The sequence below is a fragment of the Acanthochromis polyacanthus genome, chromosome 6 (genome assembly GCF_021347895.1).
Source record: "Acanthochromis polyacanthus isolate Apoly-LR-REF ecotype Palm Island chromosome 6, KAUST_Apoly_ChrSc, whole genome shotgun sequence".
Lineage (NCBI taxonomy): Eukaryota > Metazoa > Chordata > Actinopteri > Pomacentridae > Acanthochromis > Acanthochromis polyacanthus.
The window spans coordinates 30,719,517-30,742,973 of record NC_067118.1 but is presented as its reverse complement, the minus strand read 5'-3'; the positions used below and the strand labels follow the sequence as shown (position 1 = coordinate 30,742,973).

At 41.0% G+C, this 23,457-nt stretch overlaps 2 protein-coding genes across 9 annotated transcripts; one reads left to right on the top strand and one right to left on the bottom strand.

Annotated features, from left to right (window-relative positions):
* Positions 1-1,439: 1,439 nt before the first annotated feature.
* On the bottom strand, positions 1,440-19,844 carry raf1a (Raf-1 proto-oncogene, serine/threonine kinase a). 7 transcript variants are annotated; one of them, XM_051948950.1, is made up of 19 exons: positions 19,826-19,844; positions 16,290-16,391; positions 13,225-13,451; positions 12,924-13,036; positions 12,706-12,808; positions 12,452-12,609; positions 8,965-9,054; positions 6,887-7,040; positions 6,304-6,423; positions 6,116-6,140; positions 5,311-5,420; positions 5,057-5,174; positions 4,811-4,895; positions 4,472-4,648; positions 4,342-4,388; positions 4,092-4,210; positions 3,746-3,877; positions 2,700-2,834; positions 1,440-2,615 (listed from the first exon to the last, which is right to left on the bottom strand). In XM_051948950.1, the coding sequence occupies exons 3-19, from the start codon at positions 13,423-13,425 to the stop codon at positions 2,475-2,477; spliced, it is 2,028 nt and encodes a 675-aa protein (XP_051804910.1). In that variant the 5' UTR covers positions 13,426-13,451; positions 16,290-16,391; positions 19,826-19,844; the 3' UTR covers positions 1,440-2,474. The 7 variants fall into 7 exon arrangements, with proteins under 7 accessions (XP_051804910.1, XP_022059057.1, XP_022059058.1 ...); XM_022203365.2 differs by lacking the exon at positions 19,826-19,844 and adding an exon at positions 19,404-19,491; XM_022203366.2 differs by lacking the exon at positions 19,826-19,844 and adding an exon at positions 19,135-19,190.
* cnbpa (CCHC-type zinc finger, nucleic acid binding protein a) lies at positions 18,659-22,803 on the top strand. 2 transcript variants are annotated; one of them, XM_022203372.2, is made up of 5 exons: positions 18,659-18,800; positions 20,849-20,963; positions 21,214-21,279; positions 21,432-21,630; positions 21,814-22,803. In XM_022203372.2, the coding sequence occupies exons 2-5, from the start codon at positions 20,852-20,854 to the stop codon at positions 21,929-21,931; spliced, it is 495 nt and encodes a 164-aa protein (XP_022059064.1). In that variant the 5' UTR covers positions 18,659-18,800; positions 20,849-20,851; the 3' UTR covers positions 21,932-22,803. The 2 variants fall into 2 exon arrangements, with proteins under 2 accessions (XP_022059064.1, XP_022059063.1); XM_022203371.2 differs by having other exon boundaries at positions 20,849-20,969.
* Positions 22,804-23,457: the final 654 nt, after the last annotated feature.

Here is a 23,457-nt window from a genome sequence, read left to right as displayed (position 1 = left end):
TTTGCTTTTAAAATTAAAAATTTACATTAAAAATAAATGACAAGCCCATATATACATGTTCATTTTTAACCAGTTTTTGGATTCTGACCCCTTAGTCAAATTAATTGTCTGGTTGTTTCATGTGTCTGTGAGTTGCTGATAGTTCTACTATCTACTATCTTCCCCCTCTAATCTTGACAGATAGTTTTTTGGCATGAGGTAAAACTATCCTTTTTTTTTTTAAAAAAAAACTCTTTCAAAAACATTTCTTTCTTCTCTTTTTATTCCCTCCCTCATTATTCAGTTCACAACTCTTTCGGTTCTTTTTTGTGATCCACTGAAGTGGTCTGACCTGTAGTTTAGGCAGCACCTGCTTAAAATATCCCACCATATAAAATCAAACTGCAGCATCACTTCCACCAGCTACAGTTTCACACTCCATATGGGCCATGTAAGCACATGTATTACCTGTCCAGTTACTGTTGTGTAAATGATACCTGCATTGAAATTATGTTGTTTGAAAGTCATTGCCTGAAATAAACTACAAACTAAACTAACTAAACAGTGGCAAAATGCTATGTATACAGGATGCATCAACACTCTGTACTGTCACAGTCACCATTTTTATACGCTTTAGCTGATATTACTTCATGCAGAGGAACCACTAGATGGAGCTATGGAGGTAGGACATACGGGCTCTGTTGATTTCACTTTGGCCAGCATATGTGGCCTGTCAGGATGCAGAAATAGAACAGATAAACACATATAGAACTGCTGTAAAAACAGTTGACCAAGGCTTCAGTCTTATTGTGCTGCTCCGCTTTTGATGACATCAGGCCTGTTTGACCACTTTTTCAGACATGATTCAAATGAGAGAAAGGACTCAGAAACTTCCCACCATGTTTCTCTCTCTGGCTTCAAATTAAAGAGCCATAAAACAAACAAAACAAACACTTACTCCCCTTTTTGGATCACAGCAAATACTGCTATATTTACAATAAATTTGCACTTGGGTACAAACCAAGTGAAGTGGTCCTGCCCAGCAGGAACTGCATGCTGGATGTTTACACTAAAAGAAAATAGAACTGTCCTTTCTTTCCACCACACGTCCCTCCCTTGCTGAATGATTGTTGTTCCACTGAGCTCGCCAGTGTCTCTGCAGAGCACAGTGGCATCAGCCAATGGTGGAATCCCTTGGTGGAGTGTCTGGACTGGATCCCCGGTGAGGTTACACCACGTTGCCACTGCTACAGCAAACATTACACACTGTCACAAAGTCTTGCACATGTGTGGGATTTTACTGTCAGTGAACGAGAGGAGAAGCAGCAGAATCTGATGTCCACTCCCCAAATTAGCTGCTTCCATCGCTGCATTTAAGCTCAAATGATCTACTTCATCCGTACATGAAAAGCTGACTAATCATTGTATTTCTATAACAAAACAAAGGCGATTCATACATGTTGATTTGGCAAAGAAATTTAACTTAATTTTATTAAAATATTGAATAGACACCTTTCTCACCAAGTTCACAATAAAACGTTTCACCTCCTGAAAGTGACACGATAAACAAATACAAATTAGTTTCCAAATCATTTTAAATATTTAAGACAACTGCCGAATGTCCAGCTTGTGAGAACCTACCGACGGTAAGGACTGATAAGGATGTGTGGGGACCTACAGATCAGTTTACTCAGAGCTATGAAGTCATCGCATACTGTTGAAACATAACCGCTGTTTTTGCTGAAAATTGTGCAGATTTCCATCATCGCTCATGCTCACTGTCCGACAAGCTACAATTCATCCAAAATGGCCCAAAAACAAAGACAAAAGAAGTCAACAAGAACGACGACAAAAAAAGACAAAAAAATTCCCCATGTCTACCCCATTTAAGACAATGCAAAATCAACTACTACTGTGCAACTAAATGGACTACATCCAACGGCTTTGTGAGAAGAGGAGGTGAAGTTGTGCAGGATCTAAGTCCAGGCTTTGTTTCCTCTTAAGGCAGCTAAGCGTAAAAAGTCCTCTCCCTCAGAACACAGGGCGGTCTGACAGAAAGGTGTGCTTCACATCACAGAACCCAAAATCAAGAGATGCATCTGGTTTTCTCTTGAGCTTCCTTCAATGTCCATTCATCGTTGTCTTAGGTAGGTGTGCGTGCATATATTTACAACTTATACCAAATACAATGCCAACATGGAGCAAGGCTTCACCTTGATGCATCTTATGCTAACCTCTTCATATGTACATCCAACTACAATCCATCATCACTTAATCGCTTCCAAAGTTAATCTCAGACGCACTTCTCTCTGCACTTCCCTCTCTCTCCTCATTGCATGTTGTATTGATTAACATGGGTTTATGTACGATTGCATGTGTATAGTATCATCTTTATGAAGAGAATTTGGGCATACAGAATTTTTTGGGCTAATTTGTATATTTTGAGGAGGAAGGCAAGTGTAAGGAGAGGAGGAGGGACAGTACTGTCTGAGCCTTTAAAAAACAGGCAGTCTGGTGGAGGTCAGCGTACAGGCATTGATATCCTCCGTGTGAGAGGCTCTGTGCAGGGACGGTTCTGAGGCACTGCGGTTTATCTTAGGGAGGGCATGCTGAAGAAGCTCGATGGACGACAAGATCTAAAAATTCATACAAGAAAAATTAGTCTCACGAAATGCTAGTAATTCAGCTTGATGTCTACAGTTACCAGGAGCATAGTTCACCTGTGGAAAGAGGGGCCTCTCATCCTTGGACTTCTTGATGCAGTCGGCCACCAATCGTTTCATGGCTTTGGGGCAGTTCTTGTAGAGCTTACTGAGGTCTGGGGACAGATAGCCTCTTCCCACCATGAAAATGATCTGATGGAGTGGAGTAACAAAAAGCAGATAAGACTTAGTGGAGCAGTGATCACATTTTGAGAACATTATTTGAAGTACAGATTGAAGCCAGTGCAGCTGTAGGAGACACTTGATCAATCCTACATCAGCAGTCCATCTCAGAGATACTTTAGAAGCATTGCCAGTGAGTCTAAGGTGACAGACATTTAAAACACTGGAGCTATTGTGAAAGCATGAGTGCATGATCCTGCAGAGATAAAGGATGATAGGAGTACTCTATGTGCTTGCCAGATCAGCTGAGCACAAAGTCATTCTACAGTATCAAGGAGAATAAGGTACAACAGTGGATCACTGCACTACTTATGGTGACACTTTGTACAGAATTTCAGTCTAATTTGAATACACAAAGTAAACTGAAATGGGTAAAGAGCCAGATATGATCCATGCCATGCCTCGTGGCCCATTACAGGTCAAAAAATTACACACACACACACACAGACATGCACCCGTTTTCTCACACACATACAGGGTTGTGTTACGGGGTCTAAAATTAGGCCAGTGGCTCCATGGCGCCCGCCTCTGTTCCGTGGTGGGCCTAAGGCCAGCACCACAACCCCCTTCAGACAGCGACACAGTGTCTTTCCACCACCTTCTGGCCTGGGTTCACAGCCTGACAGACGAGAGCTTAGACACATGACTGACTGCAGAGTAAAAGCTCTGTTGGACATTAGACATAATCAAATCTAACAAGGTGGCAACAAGTTGTAGCCTTTAAGCTAACAGTTGTCGAGCAACAATCAATGTGCTAGACAATTCCAATTAACGTGTGGACGTCAGAGTGGGAAAGACTCATCATAGCAATATCACCGACATGCCCCGCTGTACTGCTAAACTACTGGCGCCTAGCATAGAGTATGTGGAAATGACTTTACCTGATCTCTGTTGGCTATCTGGGAGTATGGGAGCTCTCCCGTCATGAGCTCAAAGAGAACAATTCCATAGGAATAGACATCAGACTGGAAGCTGTAGGGATTGTTATCCTGCATCCGGATAACTTCAGGAGCCTGTCAACATATACCCAAAAATAAAGCAAAACGGTGAACAGTTTCTAATTACATGTTTTTTATGTGTGTGTGCTGTGTGTTTACAGGTTTTTTTAATGTCTCAATGAAGCTGTCCTCTAGCTGGAACAGAGTCAACCAATTAAATTATTTAAAGTTCATAATGACTGATCCAGCTGTGAAAGTACTGCTGTTAGTGGTTTAAGCTGTTACTGACCATCCAAAGAATGGATCCAGAGGGCTGCTCCACCTGATGTGAGCCGCTCCACCTGGCCTTCACCGTAGCAAGACCGAAGTCCCCGATTTTCACCGTTAGTCCTTCATGTAGGAAAATGTCTGCCCTGGTGTCAAGGAATCGCAGCTAAAACACATGTTGGAAAGACGGATGCTGCACTGTTTGAGGATTACGGAGCATTACAGGCTTTTATCTTAAGTACACACCAAAAAAAAATCAAAAGAAAGGATACTGTTGGACTTCATGTCACGATGAATGATGTTCTTTGCATGCAGATAGCTGGAAACAAAGGAATAAAGTTAGAAGACATGCCAGCTATTTTTAAGTTGGTCTATCAGAGCAGCTCATTCTCTGGGACTTACTCCATGCCCTGAGCTGTCTGCCTGGCAATATCTATGAGCTGGATCATCTTGAAGTTTGTCTCCAGGACATGAATGTGTTTGTAGAGGCTGCTACCCTCACACCACTGGGTCACAATGGCCAGGTTGTCCTTCGTCATGTAGCCCATAAACAACAGGATGTTGACATGTCGTGTTTTCCTGCGACCAGAAGCAGAAGGGAAGAGGAAATCACCATACCGAAGATAAGATAAAAGTTAGCAATGAAGATGATTCACCAAGAATTTAACAGTGTTCAGCTGTAGAAACAGCTGAACAGTAAGAAGACACAAAAAACAAAACAGTGTTCCAGTTATTTGTTACCTCAGGACGGCCACTTCATTCCTGAATGCCTGGAACTGCTCTGGTGTCGGGTCCGTCACCTTTAAAATCTTCACTGCTACATCACCTAGAACAAGAATATTCATGTATTTTAAAAAAAAAAATCTACATGACTCATACGAAAAGCACTGTGTGTAGGGTAACTCACTTTAAAATGTTGAGTATGGTGTGAAAATGTGAAAGTGGTGAACCTGACAGTGCCCTGCCCTGTCTGTAATGCATTCCTACCATGCCATTTTCCTTTGTATACAGTTCCAAAGGAGCCTGAGCCAATGCGGGAGTGCAGATAAACCTCGCTGGCCTCGATCTCCCAGTAGTAACTCGAGTCCCGCTTGTCCCGAGGCCTCTGGATTAACAGAAATAAAAAAGATGCAAGTGACGAAACAACGCAAGCATAAGATGGCGTCAGGAGGTGGTTTACAGAAAGACAGGCTGCACCAATTACTGTGCAAGCATTACACAAGACTAAACACAAAACTTACTATTTTATTTTTCTCCTGAGTGTTGAAGGATGGGGCCCTCTCTCGCTGAGCAGGTGCAGGGACTTTGGATTGGGACCAGCCAGTAGGGCTCTGGTTGGGGGAACTCCCCGCTTCAGGAATACAAAGCAAAAGAGAACAACTAAGGATGGAAGGCTGTGTAAAAATCATTAAGTTCCCACCATACAAGGATTCAAAATTACAGCTTACTACTCATTACATTCCTTTCACATGGAACTCATCAAAGTTTGCCATTGTTTCTGCGCAATGCACATTTTTAGCTGCTGCTCAGTGACCATTAACCAAATGCAACTGTTAAGGAAGTTACCAAATATCGACAGAAACTTACAAAATGGCAAACAGATTAGACATGACACATATCATATCATTTGGGACAGCCATTGATTTACTCTAAAATCTCTAATCAGGATTTCTGTACTTTAAATTCTGCCTTCAAACAGCATGATATGAAAGGCAAGGATAAAACAAACGGGGGAGGTCATATTTGAAGATAAACAGAAGTTATTAGCGGTATGAAAAATATACAGATTGACATCTAATTTATTCTTGTATTACTATTCTTCAGCTGTTAAGGTTTTATAAAAATGACTGTTAAATGTAACAAGGAGACCTTGGCGTCAGATCCTGCCAAGAGAATTTTCGACTGGACAGACAGTCAGTGAAAAAAGATCCGAACTTGTGTTTTAGATCAATGTGCACTGGAAAATTTGTGTTGAAGGTGAAGGAGACCCGATGCTTCCCTAAAGTATATAACATAAAAGTAATAAAATGCAAAGCAAGCACTTACCGGAGTCATGATCACGCATTGCATCCTGAAGAGACAAGACAGAGACAGAGTTTGGTTAGCTTGTTCAAAGCCTAAACCACATGCTGAGCTGTCACTCATGGTTTGACTGCAGGACTAAGATATGAATGTAGATAGCCTGTTTGCAAGACATGCCACTCAGACTGCACACAGACACTCTGCTTTCTAACCTTTTCTGGACTCTCAGGTGAGGCCTCAACAAAAGACTGGGAGAAGTGCACAATACCTACTTTCCTCTTCAGCCAGAATCTATGGCACCAGGAGCTGGGGGAGGTATTCAGGCAGTCTAGCTACTCCCCAGTAGGGTACAATACAACAGGCCAGTGAGGATACAGGAGGGAAAGGGACAGAGTAAAGGAAAGTGAGGAAGCAGCCATGACAAAAGTGATGCCCAGGGTTGTACCTGGACAGAATATAGGGGAAATAGTCTACGAAGCAGGAAAAAAAAAACTAGCGAGTCGATTGTGCAAGAACAGTGACACAGATAAAGCAGAAAGTAGAACTGAACAGGGGAAGTCAAATGTCACAGATTAAAACTTACTAAAATAAGATGCAATCGGGGGAATTCGAAAGAAAAAAAGTCAGCCCTGCCTGGGTGGATTACTTAACACAGAGGTAAGAAGCAAGACGAAGATAGTTGAAATGCCTGAGACGTATGTAGGAGGGCAACAACGCTCTAAGGCATGAGATATTTTAGGAGTGGTTGCCTGAACCTACAGGAGTACCCAAGGGGCCCATATGGTGTGTAGTTACCTCGATCATGCTGCTGTCTACATGCAGGGTGGTGCTAACCATGTGGACGTTGGGTGTGGAAGTGGAGCGCTGCCTCTGGGAGAGACCGCCGCCTGTGGGTGGGTAGGGTGTGGTGTAGTTGAAGGCATGAGGGGTGGAATATCGGTGGGCTGAGCTGTGAGGGCGAACAAGAATCAGATATTAGGATTGAGCTATTTCATGTGTCACCGCTTCAGAATTGCACTAACCACTGACATTCAGCAGAAAGACACGGTGAATTCTGTAACTTCTTTAAAATTGAGCCACCGTGGGTGTGGTGATAGTAGGTGCAGGGGCTCTCTAGTTTCATTTCTGTCATTTTCTCTCACTTTCACTACTCAAGCTTTATTTATGTATCTTGTCCCCCTCAATAGCCTGCTATCTCACAATCACTCTTTCAATATACGATGTATGCTTTACTGCTTAACCTAAACGGTACCGCAGCAACAAAAGCAGAGTAAATCTGGAAAACTAGCCCTGCAGGGAAGCAGTTATTGGTTCATTTTATTGTGTCTGTCCTTTAGTGCCATTTCTGGCAAACTTGACAGTGTAGAGGTATTTTGTCCTTCATGTTTGCCAAGATCAGTGTTGGCTCAGTTGAAGAGTACAAAGCTCAACAGCCAAAAATGTTAAATCTCCAAGCAATCCAAATGCTAGCCTAACTTGAGATGGTCCATTGCAAACACATCATCTAATTTTAACAAGTTGAATCATTAACAAACATGAATTGAGCTTCAATAAAACTTTGAATTCATTTAACGCTTTTTGTGCACATCCCGTTACTGGACTAACCGTACTGCAGGTGCTAGTTAAAATGGGGACAGTGGTAACCCTGCTGAATGACATATATAAACAGAGATCACATTATATCACAGTTACAAACATGAAGTGCACTCCTTAACAACAATCCCATCTGTTGGCGACGCAAAACTATGCTTCAAAAGAGTATTTGAGAATGGTTTACATGGAGCAACTTGATACTTTGGGAGTGCTAATTTGGCAGCTCAAAGTACTTTTTTTAACCATTTTAAATTCCACTGAAACAACAGACTCTTTTCACACTTTGTTACATCAGCCCTTGGCCTGGTAAGCTCTCCTAAAGCTGTGGACGTCATTAAAAACAGGATTTAATTCAATTAAGATTAAGGTTCTTATGAAATCACTACACAACTACAATTGTGCTGCAGTCAAGCATAACAAATAATATAAAATCACAATGGTTATAAGTGCTTTAAACATGTCAACCCCTATTTACAGTGCCCTCATCCAGCATAATCACTTCCAGTATTTCCTTGTTCTTTTTGTTTGCCATCATTCGTAGACGAAGGAACATCTTGATCATTAGCTCTGTCCAACCATAACTACAATGAAGAAGAGTGAGTGACACAATCAAGTAGTTCACTGGCATTAATCTGGACAAGAGGATTACTTTCAAACAAAACATGGGCATTCATAATCAGTCATGCAGGTTCTGGGTTGATTTTGTTTACCTCTCCAAGTGCTGCTTGAACGAGCCCCAGTTTTGTTTAGCTCACTTACACACACGAGGACACGGGTTTATACGATGCACATGCCTGCCAATAGTTCACTGCTATTCGAGTGATCTACACGTTGTGGTAACACCCCGAAATATGCAGCACGTCGGTAATAAAGACAGGAAAAGGGAACACTGTTACTAGGTAAACACGGCTGTAAACACTGCAGGTTTTGAACGACTTTTAAAAACACGCTTTGCACATGTTTTATGAGGAAGAAAAATGCATTAAACACATTGATACACACTGAATGTTAACAAATCTTTTGCTGGTTTAGAAGAACTCTCCACAGGGGACCTTTAAAAAATACAGAAGTTATTTCACTCCTTTGGTCACAAAAAACAAAGGCTCAATTCAGTGAAACCATTTTCTCCTCTATCATTACCACAGTAGCAAAACTACAGAATGTGTTTGCAATGCCCATTTTGCTTCACATTGTATACATGTGTATGTGAAATAAGAGCTTGTTTTAAAGCACCAGGAGCATAGGTCATGGATAGACCGAAGACAAAAACTCAGCCTCACCTTGGAAACCGTGTTAAGGATTCTCTCATACGGCGAGATGTCAGCGGCGGCAGGGACGGGGCACCGCTCTCACCAGGTGTTGGACACAACCTGAAGAAAGAAATGGAGTGTGACTAATTCATAGTAAAGCGTTCCTGTGATTGTTTTAGTGCTCAGGCAAAGAACAGCTGACTACTATAGACTACTGAGGAGTGGCAAATCAGAAGGCAAATATTATAATTTTACCCCCACTGAAGTGGATTATTATGTTAATAATGCTTCAGCCTCACTGCGTACAACTCTTGATAGTGTTGCACCTGTAAAAAAGAAAGTTATATCTCAGAGAAGACTTGCTCCTTGGTATAATTCCCAGCTGCAGACTTTAAAGCAGGCATCCCGAAAGCTGGAAAGAAAGTGGTATTCCACTAATTCAGAGGTAGTGTATGTGGCTTGGAAAAATAGTCTAGTAATCTATAAAAAAGCTCTTCGTAATGCCAGGACAACTTATTATTCATCTTTAATAGAGGAGAACAAGAACAACCCGAGGTTTCTCTTTAGCACTGTAGCCAGGCTGACAAAGAGTCAGAGCTCTGTTGAACCTTGTATTCCTTTAGCTTTAACCAGTAACGACTTCATGAGCTTCTTTACACAGAAAATAGTTCTGATTAGAGATAAAATTAATCTGGCCCTTCCTACAAATGTCACAGATGCTTTTGAATTGGCTGTTAGACTTGATGAATCTTTAGAATTCTTCACTCCTATATGTCTCTCTGAACTAATTTCAACAGTTTCTACATCCAAACCATCAACATGTCTTTTAGATCCTATCCCAACTAGACTCTTCAAGGAGATTTTACCTTTAATTAATTCTTCAATGTTAGATCTGATTAATCTCTCTCTAGTAACAGGCTATGTACCACAGGCTTTTAAGGTTGCTGTCATCAAACCTTTGCTTAAAAAGCCCACTTTAGATCCAGATGTGTTAGCTAACTATAGACCGATATCCAACCTACCATTTCTCTCTAAAATTCTGGAAAGAACAGTTGCAAATCAATTATGTGAACACTTACAAAGGAATAATTTGTTTGAAATGTTTCAGTCAGGCTTCAGAGTGCATCATAGCACAGAAACAGCTCTAGTGAAAGTTACTAATGACCTTCTCATAGCATCAGATAATGGACTAGTCTCTATACTTGTTTTGTTAGATCTTAGTGCAGCGTTTGACACAATCGACCACAAAATTTTATTACAGGGTCTAGAACATTCAATTGGCATTAAAGGGACAGCACTGGACTGGTTTAAATCCTACTTATCAGATAGGTTCCAGTTTGTGCATGTCAACAATAACTCTTCTGAGCATACTAAAGTTAATCATGGAGTTCCTCAGGGTTCTGTCTTAGGACCGATACTTTTCACATTATACATGCTTCCTTTAGGCAATATTATTAGGAAGCATTGTATTAACTTCCATTGTTATGCAGATGACACACAATTGTATTTATCTATGAAGCCAGATGAAACTGATCAGTTAGCTAGACTGCAAGATTGTCTTAAGGACATTAAAACCTGGATGACTTTTAACTTCCTACTGCTAAATTCAGACAAAACTGAAGTCATTGTATTTGGCCCCAAACATCTTAGAAACTCGCTTTCAAAGCAAATAGTTACTCTGGATGGCATCACATTGGCCTCCAGTACTACTGTGAGGAATCTTGGAGTTATTTTTGACCAGGACATGTCCTTTAACTCACACATAAAGCAAGTCTGTAGGACTTCCTTTTTTCACCTGCGTAATATTGTAAAAATCAGGAACATTCTGTCTCAGAGTGATGCAGAAAAACTAGTTCATGCTTTTGTTACTTCCAGGCTTGACTATTGCAATTCCTTATTATCAGGTTGTCCAAATAGCTCTCTCAAACATCTACAGTTGATCCAAAATGCTGCTGCGAGAGTACTGACAGGAGTTAGCAAAAGAGATCATATTTCCCCTATACTTGCTTCTCTTCACTGGCTTCCTGTTAAATCCAGAATAGAATTTAAAATCCTTCTTCTGACATATAAAGCTCTTAATAACCAATCTCCATCATATCTTAAAGATCTGATAGTACCTTATTATCCTAGTAGAACTCTTCGCTCTCAAGCTGCAGGCTTACTTGTTGTTCCTAGAATTTCTAAAAGTAGAATGGGAGGCAGAGCCTTCAGTTATCAGGCGCCTCTCCTGTGGAACCTGCTCCCAGTTTGGGTTTGGGAGGCAGATACCCTCTCTATTTTTAAGACCAGGCTTAAAACGTTCCTTTTTGACAAATCTTATAGTTGGGGCTGACTGGGTGACCCACAGGGGTTCGGCTTGTGTCTTCATTTGCACAGCTGACTCCCTCTTGGACGTCCCTTCGTTCTGCCTCTAGTCATGCTGCTATAGGCCTAGGCTGCTGGGGGACTGAGCCCTTCTCTATCTACCTTTACATTTAATATGTATACCGTTATTGCAGTACATTCACTCTGTTTCCCCCTGTGCTATTTCTCCAAGTGTCCCTGGTCCCAGAGCTGGATGCTTCAGATCTGCGGTCGATGTTCCACCAACTGGTCCAGTCTCCACCATGTCCACTGTGGGATGCTGCTGCTGACCTTCCTCCAGCCCTCTGCTTCCAACTCCCTTTTTCCACCAGTCAACTCTGCATCGCCTTTTCTATACTTGTTATGCTAACTTACATACTGTTTGAATTTTACTGCTAGCTATATATGGAGTATGTTTAATGTCAGAGCCGTACATCATAAGAGTAAATTATGAGTCAGTTTTCAATGTTAGCTTATACTTTGTCTGTGTCACATATCCTGTCATGCATGTATCCAAATGTGTGTTGTGTTTTCCTTGCTTTCCCACCCCTCCCTCTTCTCCCATCCCTCCCCCTTGCCCTCTTCTGTCCTTCTCAACCCGCCCGGCCAGCAGGCAGATGGGTCCCCCCTATATAGAGCCGGGTTCTGCTCGAGGTTTCTTCCCTGTTAAAAGGGTGTTTTCCTTGCCACTGTCGCCTTTGGGCTTGCTCTGGGGGTCAGGCATATGGGTTCTGTAAAGCGTCTTGAGACGATTTGACTGTAATTGACGCTATATAAATAAAATTGAATTGAATTGAATTACTGTGGCTGTCAGTTAAAAAAGGCTTATCTGTTCAACGTCAGTGACATGGACCTTTAAAAGATTACCATCAGTGCTGCAGCCTGCATGCAAAATAAAACCAATAAGCCTCTATTCTGAGCAGCAGCATGCAAAGTGACGTATTTTAGTTTAGATATAATCAGAACTGTAAAATCTTGTCAAACTTGCTTTCCCTTTATATCTTATTCAGACTCATTATTTTAGAATTATAAGCTCCCATGCTGATAATGTGCTTAGGTTGGCAAATATGCCTCTAAGTTGTATTTCTATAACGACTTACTCCGGATGTAATGATAAAGAATGTACTGACAATGCATTCACAGCCTTTTTTAAGTTTTACTCCCACAAACTTACAGGAGTTGTCTGATGTTGCTCCAGTCCACACACATCGTGGGCACTTTGGTGCTGCAATGCTCATGGAATTTGTAGCCGCACGTTTGGCAACGGAAACCATTCAAAAGAAACTTCTGGCAAATATCACAGAATGCTAGTTTCAGATATGTTTTCCGAACCTGAAAATGAGAAGGAAAAAAAGTGTATTTATTTCTTTAGGAGCGACACTTTTTTTTTAGACTGCTGAGGATACTGTCAATGCTCAACATACTCACAAAATTATGCGTCGTCAAAGGAACGTGATCTAAAACCTCCACCTGCAGCTCTTCCCCAATCAGTGAGGTCGAGTCAGTATTCCAATCCATTCGCAATTTTTTACTGATTGAAAGGCAAAAACCAGACATGAAACTTAACAGAATATCTAGAGCAGGTAGAAATGGGATTTCTATGGTCTTTGACATCATTAATAGCCCTATTAACATCCTGAGCTCACCTCCTCTGTCCTGGATGCAGCCTGAACACAGCACAGCACTGAGGCTGCAGACCTCGCACCTTCAGTGCTTTAATCAGGCAGTTGTGTAGAGTCATACCTGGTCGCACATTTACCTGAAAGACGAAAAAAGGACACAAATTAATTTTAAAAGAAGAACAAGATGTAAGCTCCATGAGTCTTTAAAGAATTTTGTAGAAACACTGGATTTCCGACGCCTTATTTAAAGTCTGGGGCTTCAAGGTAGCAAAAGCCACACAGCTATCGATGTGCCGTCTGTTATCTCCAGTGGATGTCAACTCACCACAGTGCGTTGCTGGTTTGGGAGGTAGACACGGATAGTGCTGCTAGCCTTGGAGTCGGGCATCTTGCTGTCATCAGAGGAGCGACGCTGGCAGGGAAAGCCCTGGACCATGGTTGGAGAAAGGCAGGGGCCCTCAAACGCTGAGTCCTTCATTCCGAAGCCGTTGCTCAGGGTCTTCCACGCTCCCTGAAGGTGCTCCATTAGAAAAGCCAAGTGCTCGCAATGGTCTGAAATATACGTTTAAAAATCAGTAATACATTAGTCCCTGCTCGGAGTTCTTCTTGTGCAAACAAAGTGTCATAGTGTAGAATGTAAAAGTTTTCATTATGTGCACTTTGGAGTGCATCTGTTTTCAAAGGTCTGTAACTGTCTACAGTGCTATTCTCTATCCTAATCATCAAACACTCAGCCATGCCGTTTTGAAAAGTCACCTTTCTTTAACACCACAAAAGCAGCTATATTTGCCTTGAGTACATTACAGTTACAATAGCTTCTAAGACTGACAAGCTTTCATAGCAGCAAAACAAACAGATTTGGGTTACAGCAACTTGTTTGATGCAATATCTAAAAATAATCTCACCAAGTGCAGCCCTCTTGGATTATGGCTTGATTAGGGCCATTGTGGCAAGCAGCACGGCTTACAAAAGTGTGACAGGAAAAGTAAAGAGAGGACTTCCATTCGGACCTGTTCAGTGCCCATATACGGTGTCCGACTTTAACAGCAGTTTACAGAATACCATGCATAAGGTTCCTTTTTAAAGTGAGTAGCAATGTAGACAAACTAATCCAGTCAAACCTGGAGAATCTCAGGCCACCACAGAGGTCAGACGTGTTATTTAGAGTGTACGCTTTCAACAGAATCCTTTGTCTGTATGGTGAGACCACGAAAGCTCACCGGTTTATGACACACAGCAAAGAATGACAAGATTTCCATAGCTGTAGAGGACACACTAGTAAACTTAGAAAAAATAACTTAAAAGTCTTAAGTTGGATGAGGCCATCACAAACAAAATACAGTCCCTCTTCTGTTTTGTTTCCACTACAAACTATGGGACTATAAATATACACAGAGTTTTTAACCGATTCCTAGTTTTCAAATTTGGCACGTACACCTCAACCCTGCAAAACTCCCAATTATCTCTGGTGTGTCTCATACAAAGATCTGTTAACACTGCAGGCACGATTTACTGCAGTTAGTGGTTCGCTGTCACAGCAAACATACTGGTTTGCATAGAAGCAGAGAAAAGCAAGAACTCCTTGGCCCTCCCCACCATGCTGCTGGAATTGTGTCCAAAACAAGTGCTGTGATCCATCCAGAGAAGGGCATCAACAGAAAATATGTTAAATCTGGAATGAGCAGACTTTACCCTCCATTTACTTAGATCTGATGTTTAGCACTGGTCAGTCTATGTAACACACATTCATGGCAGCTTTGCATCCACACCAAAGTTCCTGTGAAGCCTTCAAAGTCATAAACGTAGGTGAGATCAATGTCAGCAGCAGGTTAGTGTTATCTGGTGGCGTTAGGGAGAGAAGGCCACTAAACTGGACGCTTTCAACGGAGCTGTCATTACTTTAACAGTATTACTAAACAGAGTAGCACGACAGCGAATAAAGTACATGCAGGAGTCCGTGCAACTACACAAGCTAACGTTAGCTACGAGTGTTTTTAAGTAGGGCCTCGTAAGATCCAGTTATAACAGTGGAATTGCCCGAAGGCCCAGTGAGGCGGACTGTATCGTTAAACTTCACCAGACGGCTCCCTTCGTTCTCCATTCAATTTCCACTCGTCGAAACGGCTGCAATTCTCGGTCTTACGGACAAGCTGGTTAACAAGAACAGTTTCCACTTCTAGCACGAGTCAAACGGAGGCAATGCTAAGAGCCAGTAGCCTGTACATGCTCACCAAGAGAAGTTAAAAAAGTTGTGCTCCGCCATAACTTCAGGAAAAAGTGGCGTCGGTGACATCATCATATTTGCAACGCGTTCAAAGAAAAGAGGAAAAAGTCAAAGCAAGAGAAAAGTCCAGAAAGTGCGTCGATTAAATGTCCTGTTTTTTAAAAAAGTTGCATTAATGTAAAGGCATGAAGGTCACAGATGGGCTTCTGTTATCAACGAAGCAACGTAAAAAATAAGCAAGGGATAAAGTTTTTTTTATCGCCCAGTCGCGGTGAATGCGAGAAAAAAGAAGGAAAATCCCGTCGGACCCTCAAAGTGACACGAAGAGGGATATCGTGAAAAGTCCAGCGAAGCGCTTTCACAGGAAAACGCGCACAAAGTTGTTCGCTTCGCTTTTCAAATAAATATTTACGTTGTTCGGGAGAAGGTGAAGCGGTTCGAGTCGGTGTCGTGCGTCCGTCTGACGCCAGTGATTGAAACAGGACCTTACAGTCATAACAAGAGTTGCAAGCATCACTCACACTGCGCAACTATAGCACCAATTTAAGCCCTCCCACTTCTGCCATACTGCTGTTTTCACTGGTAGAAAAATACACATTTGATTATTTTGAAATCTAGAGTTCTTACTGTAATCATATCTAACATAAACATACACTTACAAGTCCTATTCTGTAGTCTACGTCGCCTATTCATTCCAATGATCTCCTACTTTGCAACGACTTTCGTAAAGTTACTGCATATTAAAATGATTATAGTTGAAAGTGGACATTTATTAAAATAGAAGTTGCAAATGTATCTTTTGAAGACCAAACAAAACCAATCTACTGCCGGTTTGAAGCAAATCTATGTAATTCCAAGTGCACCACCATCTGGAAGTAAGAGGATACTGCAATATTCATTGTAGGAAATGTTGGAAATAACAAAATTACAGTTTTTTGTAGCTTTCCTCGTGTTCATTGTACATATCTTAGCAAAACACAATAAAAACTGTGGTATGGCATGTGGGTTACACCTTTGAATAAATCCCACCTATCTTTTTGTAAGAAGATAGGCATCATTTTGTCATTTACAGTGGATTCTGATGTTTTTTCCAACATCCAAACCAACATCACAGCTCATTCTTTTCCCAAACAGTATCAGGTTGAAACCAAACGCTCCACACTCACCATGTGTTCACCATCTCTGTAGCAGACCAGTGTGGGTCCCCTGAGGTACCCTAATCACAGATGGTTCATAGGTCCTTTTCAGCACGCTGGAGTTGACACCATCTGAGAATAAAACAGCCTTATCAACATCCCGGATGGTGTTCAGCTTACACTGTTTCCATAAAGCAGCAGGCCAGTAGAATCACAAACTACTCTTCTCTAACAGCAAATAGTCCTGTTTGTCCTACATCTCTACATTCACAGTCTAGTCTGGTGTCCTGATTATAGCATTTTCTGACAGATATTCAATCTAACAAGTAACAGAAATACCAAATACGGTTTCTGTGAAGATGAGGGCAGGGCTTTGTCATTGTGGAGCCTTTTAAGGTACCCCACCCCACATGCAACCGTGACAATGTGTTTTAGCAGGCGTGGGATAATGTCATTAAGCATCTCTTAATCAATTCAGATTTATGCACTACAGGTGATTATACTTTCACCCTATTCATATTACAGATTGCGAGCCACAAAAGGAAGAGCACAGAGCATAGAAATTGTGATCTCAGAGCTGTTCAACCAAAGCCACCTTAAGACTGAGATGACTGCATCTTTCCCACTTATTGATCTGACAGAGCACTCAGGCCAGTTAGCTGAGATGCTGGCTGCTTCCATGGACTGTGTCTCTACCAGTCATCACGTATTCAAAATGTGATGCAGCCAAGGCTCATTAAAACAATACAGGCTGGACTGAAACAAGTTCACACGGCTGTCTGTTTGAAACACATACACAACAGTGGGCGTTTGTCCTTATGGCATTATTTTAGGTCTGTGTCTACACTGGCATTCGAATGCCAAATGCTTTAAAGATTTCAGGTATGTTTCATTAAACTTTTAGGCATTCCTTAAAAGAAATCTGTATGTGACAAGTTGTCATTTCAAGTGTGTTTAAAAAGTGGAAAGATAAGATAAGTAATTATTTTGCCAGAGTACAATAAAATCAACAAAGGTTAGAGGAATATACGAAGAGTTCATTTGTAAAAACAGGTAACTCCGTTTTCAGAAAACTCATTTTTTTTATTGTTTACTTGAGATAATAATAATAATAACACTAAGAATTTATTTTTTTCTCTATTTTGTCATGTACTTTCGACTGAGTCAAATCCACTCAGCTTCAGTTTGTTTGATATTATCTCAAGTAAACAATAAAAAAAGTTTTCTGAAAATTTCTCAAAATGGAGTTATCTGTTTTTGCAAATGAACTCTTCATACACAATTGCACAGAACTTAGTAGGAAAATAGAAATAACAAAGAATGCAAAGTACAAAATGCAAGTTTCTAAAAGTGTCTGCGTGAACTGTCTTAAGTGTGTAAAGTGTCAAGAAAAAATAAGAATTAAAATAAGAAAAATAAAATAACACAAGTACAAGATGTAAACTGTATACTAATACAAGAAAGATTAACAGAAAATGAACTGAAGTAAGAGTAAATAGATGTATTGCAGCCATGCATTACACTAGAAAAATCGCACTTTTAAAACATAATTTGGGGTTTTTAACTTTGCTTTCTAAGAAATATTTAGCATTCAGCCACATGTTTGCATAATTGCCAGTGGTTCTGGCCAAATAATTTATGGATATTCTGGATAATTTTGATTCTGCTTGGCTGTTCTGATTCAAATATTTTGAATTACTTTAGTCAATTTCTTTACATGATACAAACTGCCTTTTGACTTCAAATTTAAATAAATTTTTCCATCTACCTCAACCAGAACCAGATACAGTTCTTTGTACGGTTATTGCTATGATCGCATAAACAATGCTGCTTCTGATATCCGTCTTACTCATTGATGCTGGCTGAATTAAAACTGTATATGCTTAAAAAATACATTAGCTGAAACAGAAAAGGAAGGACATCAGAGAGGTCACCATATGAGCAGGCTCTTAAAACTGCTTACAGTTTTATTATACCTTAGCATGCAGATTTATCTCAAGCTTTTTCCATGAATAAATTGAGGCTACTTAACAATTAATGGTCTCATGAAAAGCATACAGCTAAAATGGAAACAACAGTCTGTATTTTACTACTTTTCTATCTAGTGCTATTTAAATATAGCACAAACATCATTTTAATTTTAGGAAAATATTGTCAGAATTATTACAAGTTACAGCATTATGTTTGATTGTAGTGGTAGTAGATGTGTTGCCAGTAGTAATGTACATGCATTCTTATTGCAAACCCACGACATTATGAAATGGTTCTCATGTTTAGAAGTTTTAAATGTTAAAAACGAAGTGAGTAAATTAAGGTTAGTCGATTAAGGGAAAAGGGACCGTTCTGCATCCACTATTGGCTGATTCATAGAGGCGGTGTCCAGACATCCTCTCGTCTGACTGGCTGCTCGCAGAGTATGTGGCCAATGACTGCGCAGGTTTTTACTGGATACTGTGAATGACAATTCAGGAACTCCTGTTCACACCGCATGTAGCGCAAAGAAGGAGGCGTAAACACTGACCGAGCTAGGTAGCCATCAAGGTAAGCAATAAAACGGCATTAAAATAAATTTCACCCGCAGATGTCGTATCTCTATAAACTTAGAAACTGTGACGCGTTAAAAGTGGTACTAGCGAAAAAAATCCCGTTTAATCGTGTTTTTCCGTGCACACGCACTGGTTTGATTTGGTTCGTTCTACATAACGGAGCATCGGGTTCTGGGTCCGGCCTGCTAACGGCAGCTCGTCACAACGACTTTGGTGTGTGCGCCCTGCGCGGGAAATTTTGTTTTTATGGTAAAATCACCCGAATGCCCGTGAAAACCCGTCTATTGCTAACATTTATCGCTATACGTGCCTCATCGACACTTTCTTACTCGAGGAAAGGGACTGATCGTCGACTGAACCGAGCTTCTTGGTCGTGGCGGTGCGGTGGTGAGCTAGCATGTGTTAGCCAGCAGCACCAGCGTCTCGCGAGTACGCAGAAAAATCAACGTGACTAGGCCAACGTTAGCGTAGCTTCAACCTTTGGCATTTGATTTCTTTTTTTGCAAGCCCTAAAACGCCTCAGAATCACATAGTCTGCCTAACATCCTTGATATAAGTGGTTTGTTCGCGCTTTTTAAAACGAGTGGAATCAACTTACTGCAGGCTAATCCTCCGCATTGTTTATTTGCAGATGTTAAATCAACATAACACGATGCGACGTGCTGCCCTCTGAAGCTAGCTCTCCAAGTTAGCATACAATCCACGGCATGCTGTCATGGTCATTTCTGTGGTAGTCAGCGTGCAGCGTTCTGTGGATCCGGATTGATTTTACTGATTATTTCTACCGGACCGAGGCCTCATTTTTGAGAAACAATAAAGTAAATAACTAATAAGCTGTTAAGGGACTCGTGCTGTAAACTGAGGCCCGACGCAGCGCTTGCTTGCCCATTCTAGGAATAAATAGCAACACTTTGCCATCATGTCTATACAAGGCCATTTAAATCCAGCTGCCTCGTTTTTGTTACCTCACGTCGCCTTTTGGGTATTTAGTGCGAGGAACTTGATTATTCATTAACTCACATTCTTCCTGACTTGATGTCTTCAGCGCTGTCAGCGAACTGAAGTTTGACCTATGGCGATCACAGCATGATCCCACTGATGAAGTCGTGTAAGTTAGCTTTGTAGTTAATTGTAGGCCAGTTATGATAGATTCTGCTGCAGAAAAAAAAGCCCCCTCCCCTCCTGTTTGACCGTAGATTAGATCCCCGTGGTAGTCACAATGCTAGCCTGACCATACGGGTGTGTGAGTTGTGCCATGATGTTGTCTGACCCACACATAAGAATTTGTGTTAAAATCAGTATAGTCTTAGGAATCTTCCAAAAGTTAAGTTTTGGTAAGTTTTGGCCACTCTGCAGAAGCATGTGGTATTTATATCCATGCTGGCTTGTTTTGTAAAAGTGTAAACAAAAACAAAAATTCAATAATCAGCAGACTCTTACGGTAGTAATGTCATCATGTAATGCGCCTTTAGAGCCAGAGCACATTAAATCAGTGTAATGAAGTCGTTTAGACAGATTTAGCCATCAGAGACAAGAGTAATGTGTTATGGTAATGTTTTTAGGTTTTAACATCATACTAAGCAGCTTAATTGCCAAACAAGAGAGCACCCTGTAAGCTTTATCCAAGCCAGAGGGGAGGAAATAAAAAAATAAACAGGTGTCCATATCCTATCAATGATTAGAGCGACAGGTGTGATTAGGTCGACGTCGCTGGATTACCAACAGTTGGAATTTTTTTCTTTTTTTGAAGCGATCAAATTTGTCGCAGATTAAAATACCCCTGTCCATCCATGTGCTTCACAGAATTTGGCCTCTTTAGAGGGTCAGAGCTGAGTTTCGTTATGACTAAACCTTGTGGAAAATCAGGGTGTTGCATGCCAAGATAGCATCCACATTCCCCTTTGGAGAGAGTTGTCTTCCTTTGTGTGTTTGGTGTTAGAGCTTGGTAAGATAGACGGCTGGAAAACAGCTGAAACTGGTGAGGTGGTAAGTTCCTGAAACTGAATGTTGTTTATTGATGTGTTTTTTTGTTTGTTTGTTTAGGTAATGGAGATGAGCAACAACAGTGAGTGCTTTGGATGTGGCCGTACTGGTCACTGGATCAAGCATTGCCCCAATGCCACTGGTTCGCGTGGACGTGGCAGGGGTCGGGGACGAGGCAAGGGTACATTATACTATGCTGGCTGCACTTAGTATGAGATCAGTATTACAGAAGTTTCTCACAATTGCACATATGTGGGTTTTGTTTTTGTTTGTTGTTGTTTTTCAGCACGGCATTTCTTATTTGTATACTGACATTATCCCTAGGAGAAACACTTAAGCCACTCCAGCTATACATAGAAGTAAAATGCAAATTCCAGCTTTGTAGTCCTTTTCATTTTTGCATACGCATTTGTCCGTCTTTACAGACCTGTTCTGTTATCGGTGTGGAGATCAAGGACACATGGCCAGGGACTGTGACCAAACTGAGGATGGTATGCATTGTGGTTCTTGTTAATTATAATATGCAGTATGCTGACTGTATGATTTTTATTGATCATTTCACTGCTTAACATTTTCTTGAAATTTGCCAGTTCTACACGCTGGAATGACAACGGTTGCTGTTGTTTTCTTTTCCCCTGTCCAGCGTGCTACAACTGCCACAGGAGCGGTCACATTTCCCGGGACTGCAAGGAGCCCAAAAAGGAGAGAGAGCAGCTGTGCTACACCTGCGGCAAAGCTGGCCACATGGCCCGCGACTGCGATCATGCCAACGAGCAGAAGTGCTACTCTTGCGGAGGGTTTGGCCACATCCAGAAACTTTGCGATAAGGTGAAATGTTACAGGTAAGCGAGGACTTTTTTTGCCTTATACTTTTGAGTTCCAATCCAATGTCATTTTGCATCTCAATTGTCTCTTTAGAACCTCGAATTAAGCTCGTCGTGTTACCTCTTTCTGCATTTTTGTGTTCACTTTGGAGGACGTTTCGCTTTATTGCCCCTCACTGAATCCCTTTCTGTTTCCTCTAGGTGTGGGGAGATTGGTCACGTTGCTGTGCATTGCAGTAAAGCCAGCGAGACTAACTGCTACAATTGCGGAAAGGCGGGCCACCTGGCAAAAGAGTGCACCATTGAAGCCACCGCATAATCAGTGCCCTCTGTTGCCCCTCCTTTTTTCAGATTGATGGTTGGTTGTATTATTTTCTCTGAATCCTCTTCACTGGCCAAAGGTTGGCTAACAGAGGCTAGTCCCAGGCCAGTGAGCCTCTCAACATGTAATACAATGAAAGGGGTGAAAAAATATCTTTCTGCATTCAATACAAAAATGTTTTAGTTTGGTAGCGGTGTTATGTATAATGCTTTGTTAAAGAACCCCCCTTTCCAAGCCACTGGTGATCAGAGATGAATAAATGGGACTAAACATATGGGAATCTATAGGACCTCTGAGCTTGTGGAAGTGAGTCTCAGTAAAATGAGACAGAAGAAGGGAGTAAATGGAAACCAAACTTCCATGTATGGTTATTTTGGTTTGTTTTAGTGGGTTATGAGTTGGCCAAGAGAGTATGACATGGAAACAGTTCATAACATGATGCATTTCAGCCCTACAAGCAGCTAAGTGGGCGATAACAAACTACATGTTATATTACTAAGATATAAAAAATTTTGGAGGTATTAAAAGAATCATTCTCTTTTATAGAAATCTGTTTACAATTTAAATATCACTTGGTAGTCCAAGGTAGACTTTTTCCTTTTAAAAATGGCTTTGGAACCTTTTTTTTTTTTTACCTTGGCAAAATTTAACATCAAGAACAGTTGTCAGAGCAGCAGAATTAGGAGTTATTTCGGAATGAAAAATGTTTTCACAGAAATCAAAATGTTATTTTTGTACAATATCACTTAGACTACTGTATAAATACCATTTGCTTGTACTCAGTTTTTAAGTCGGAAGGAAAGTGCAACTGAAGTCCTAGAAAATAGAAATGTAATTTTAAACTATCAATAAAGCTGGAGGAGCACGGGGATGATCTCTTGTCTGATTTCATTGTGCGACACAGACACACTGCTTTTTTTGTGATGCGTTTAATTTACAGATATTTTAGAAGGGATGATCTGTCCATTGTGTGGAAGAAGATGGCGATTTTGAGCTACTTAAGTCTTCAAAGAATGGAAATGAAAAGTTAGATTATTAGGGGAAATTGTCCACATTCAAAATCTTAGAAATATAAAATACACAAGTAGAAAAATTTCCTTTGTAAGTCTATTTTTGCTCCACATCTGCAGCCTTACATCCATACAAATCATCTGCATTTGTTCTAGTCTGTGCAAATACTAATTTAGTTGCGTTTTTTTAAAACCTATGATTAAACTTGGGGGGCTTTGATTCACAATGCATGTAGGATTAAAGGTGTATTTTACCACAAAATGATGAGATTTTTCCAGTAAACTCAAACAGATGTGGCGCATCGGGACGAAACAGCTGCATGCGGGATAGAGGCTTCATCAGTGTCCATGTTATGCTTTGCAGTGCAGACCACTGATCCATCCTTAAATCTCCAGCAAAACAAAGAATGAATGATCAGGAGGGGTGTAAATGGACGCTCGATCAATGAGCTCCGTGGCGCTTCTGCAGTGCAGCTCCTGTGATTCACGGATGAACTGCTTGTGCGTGCAGGA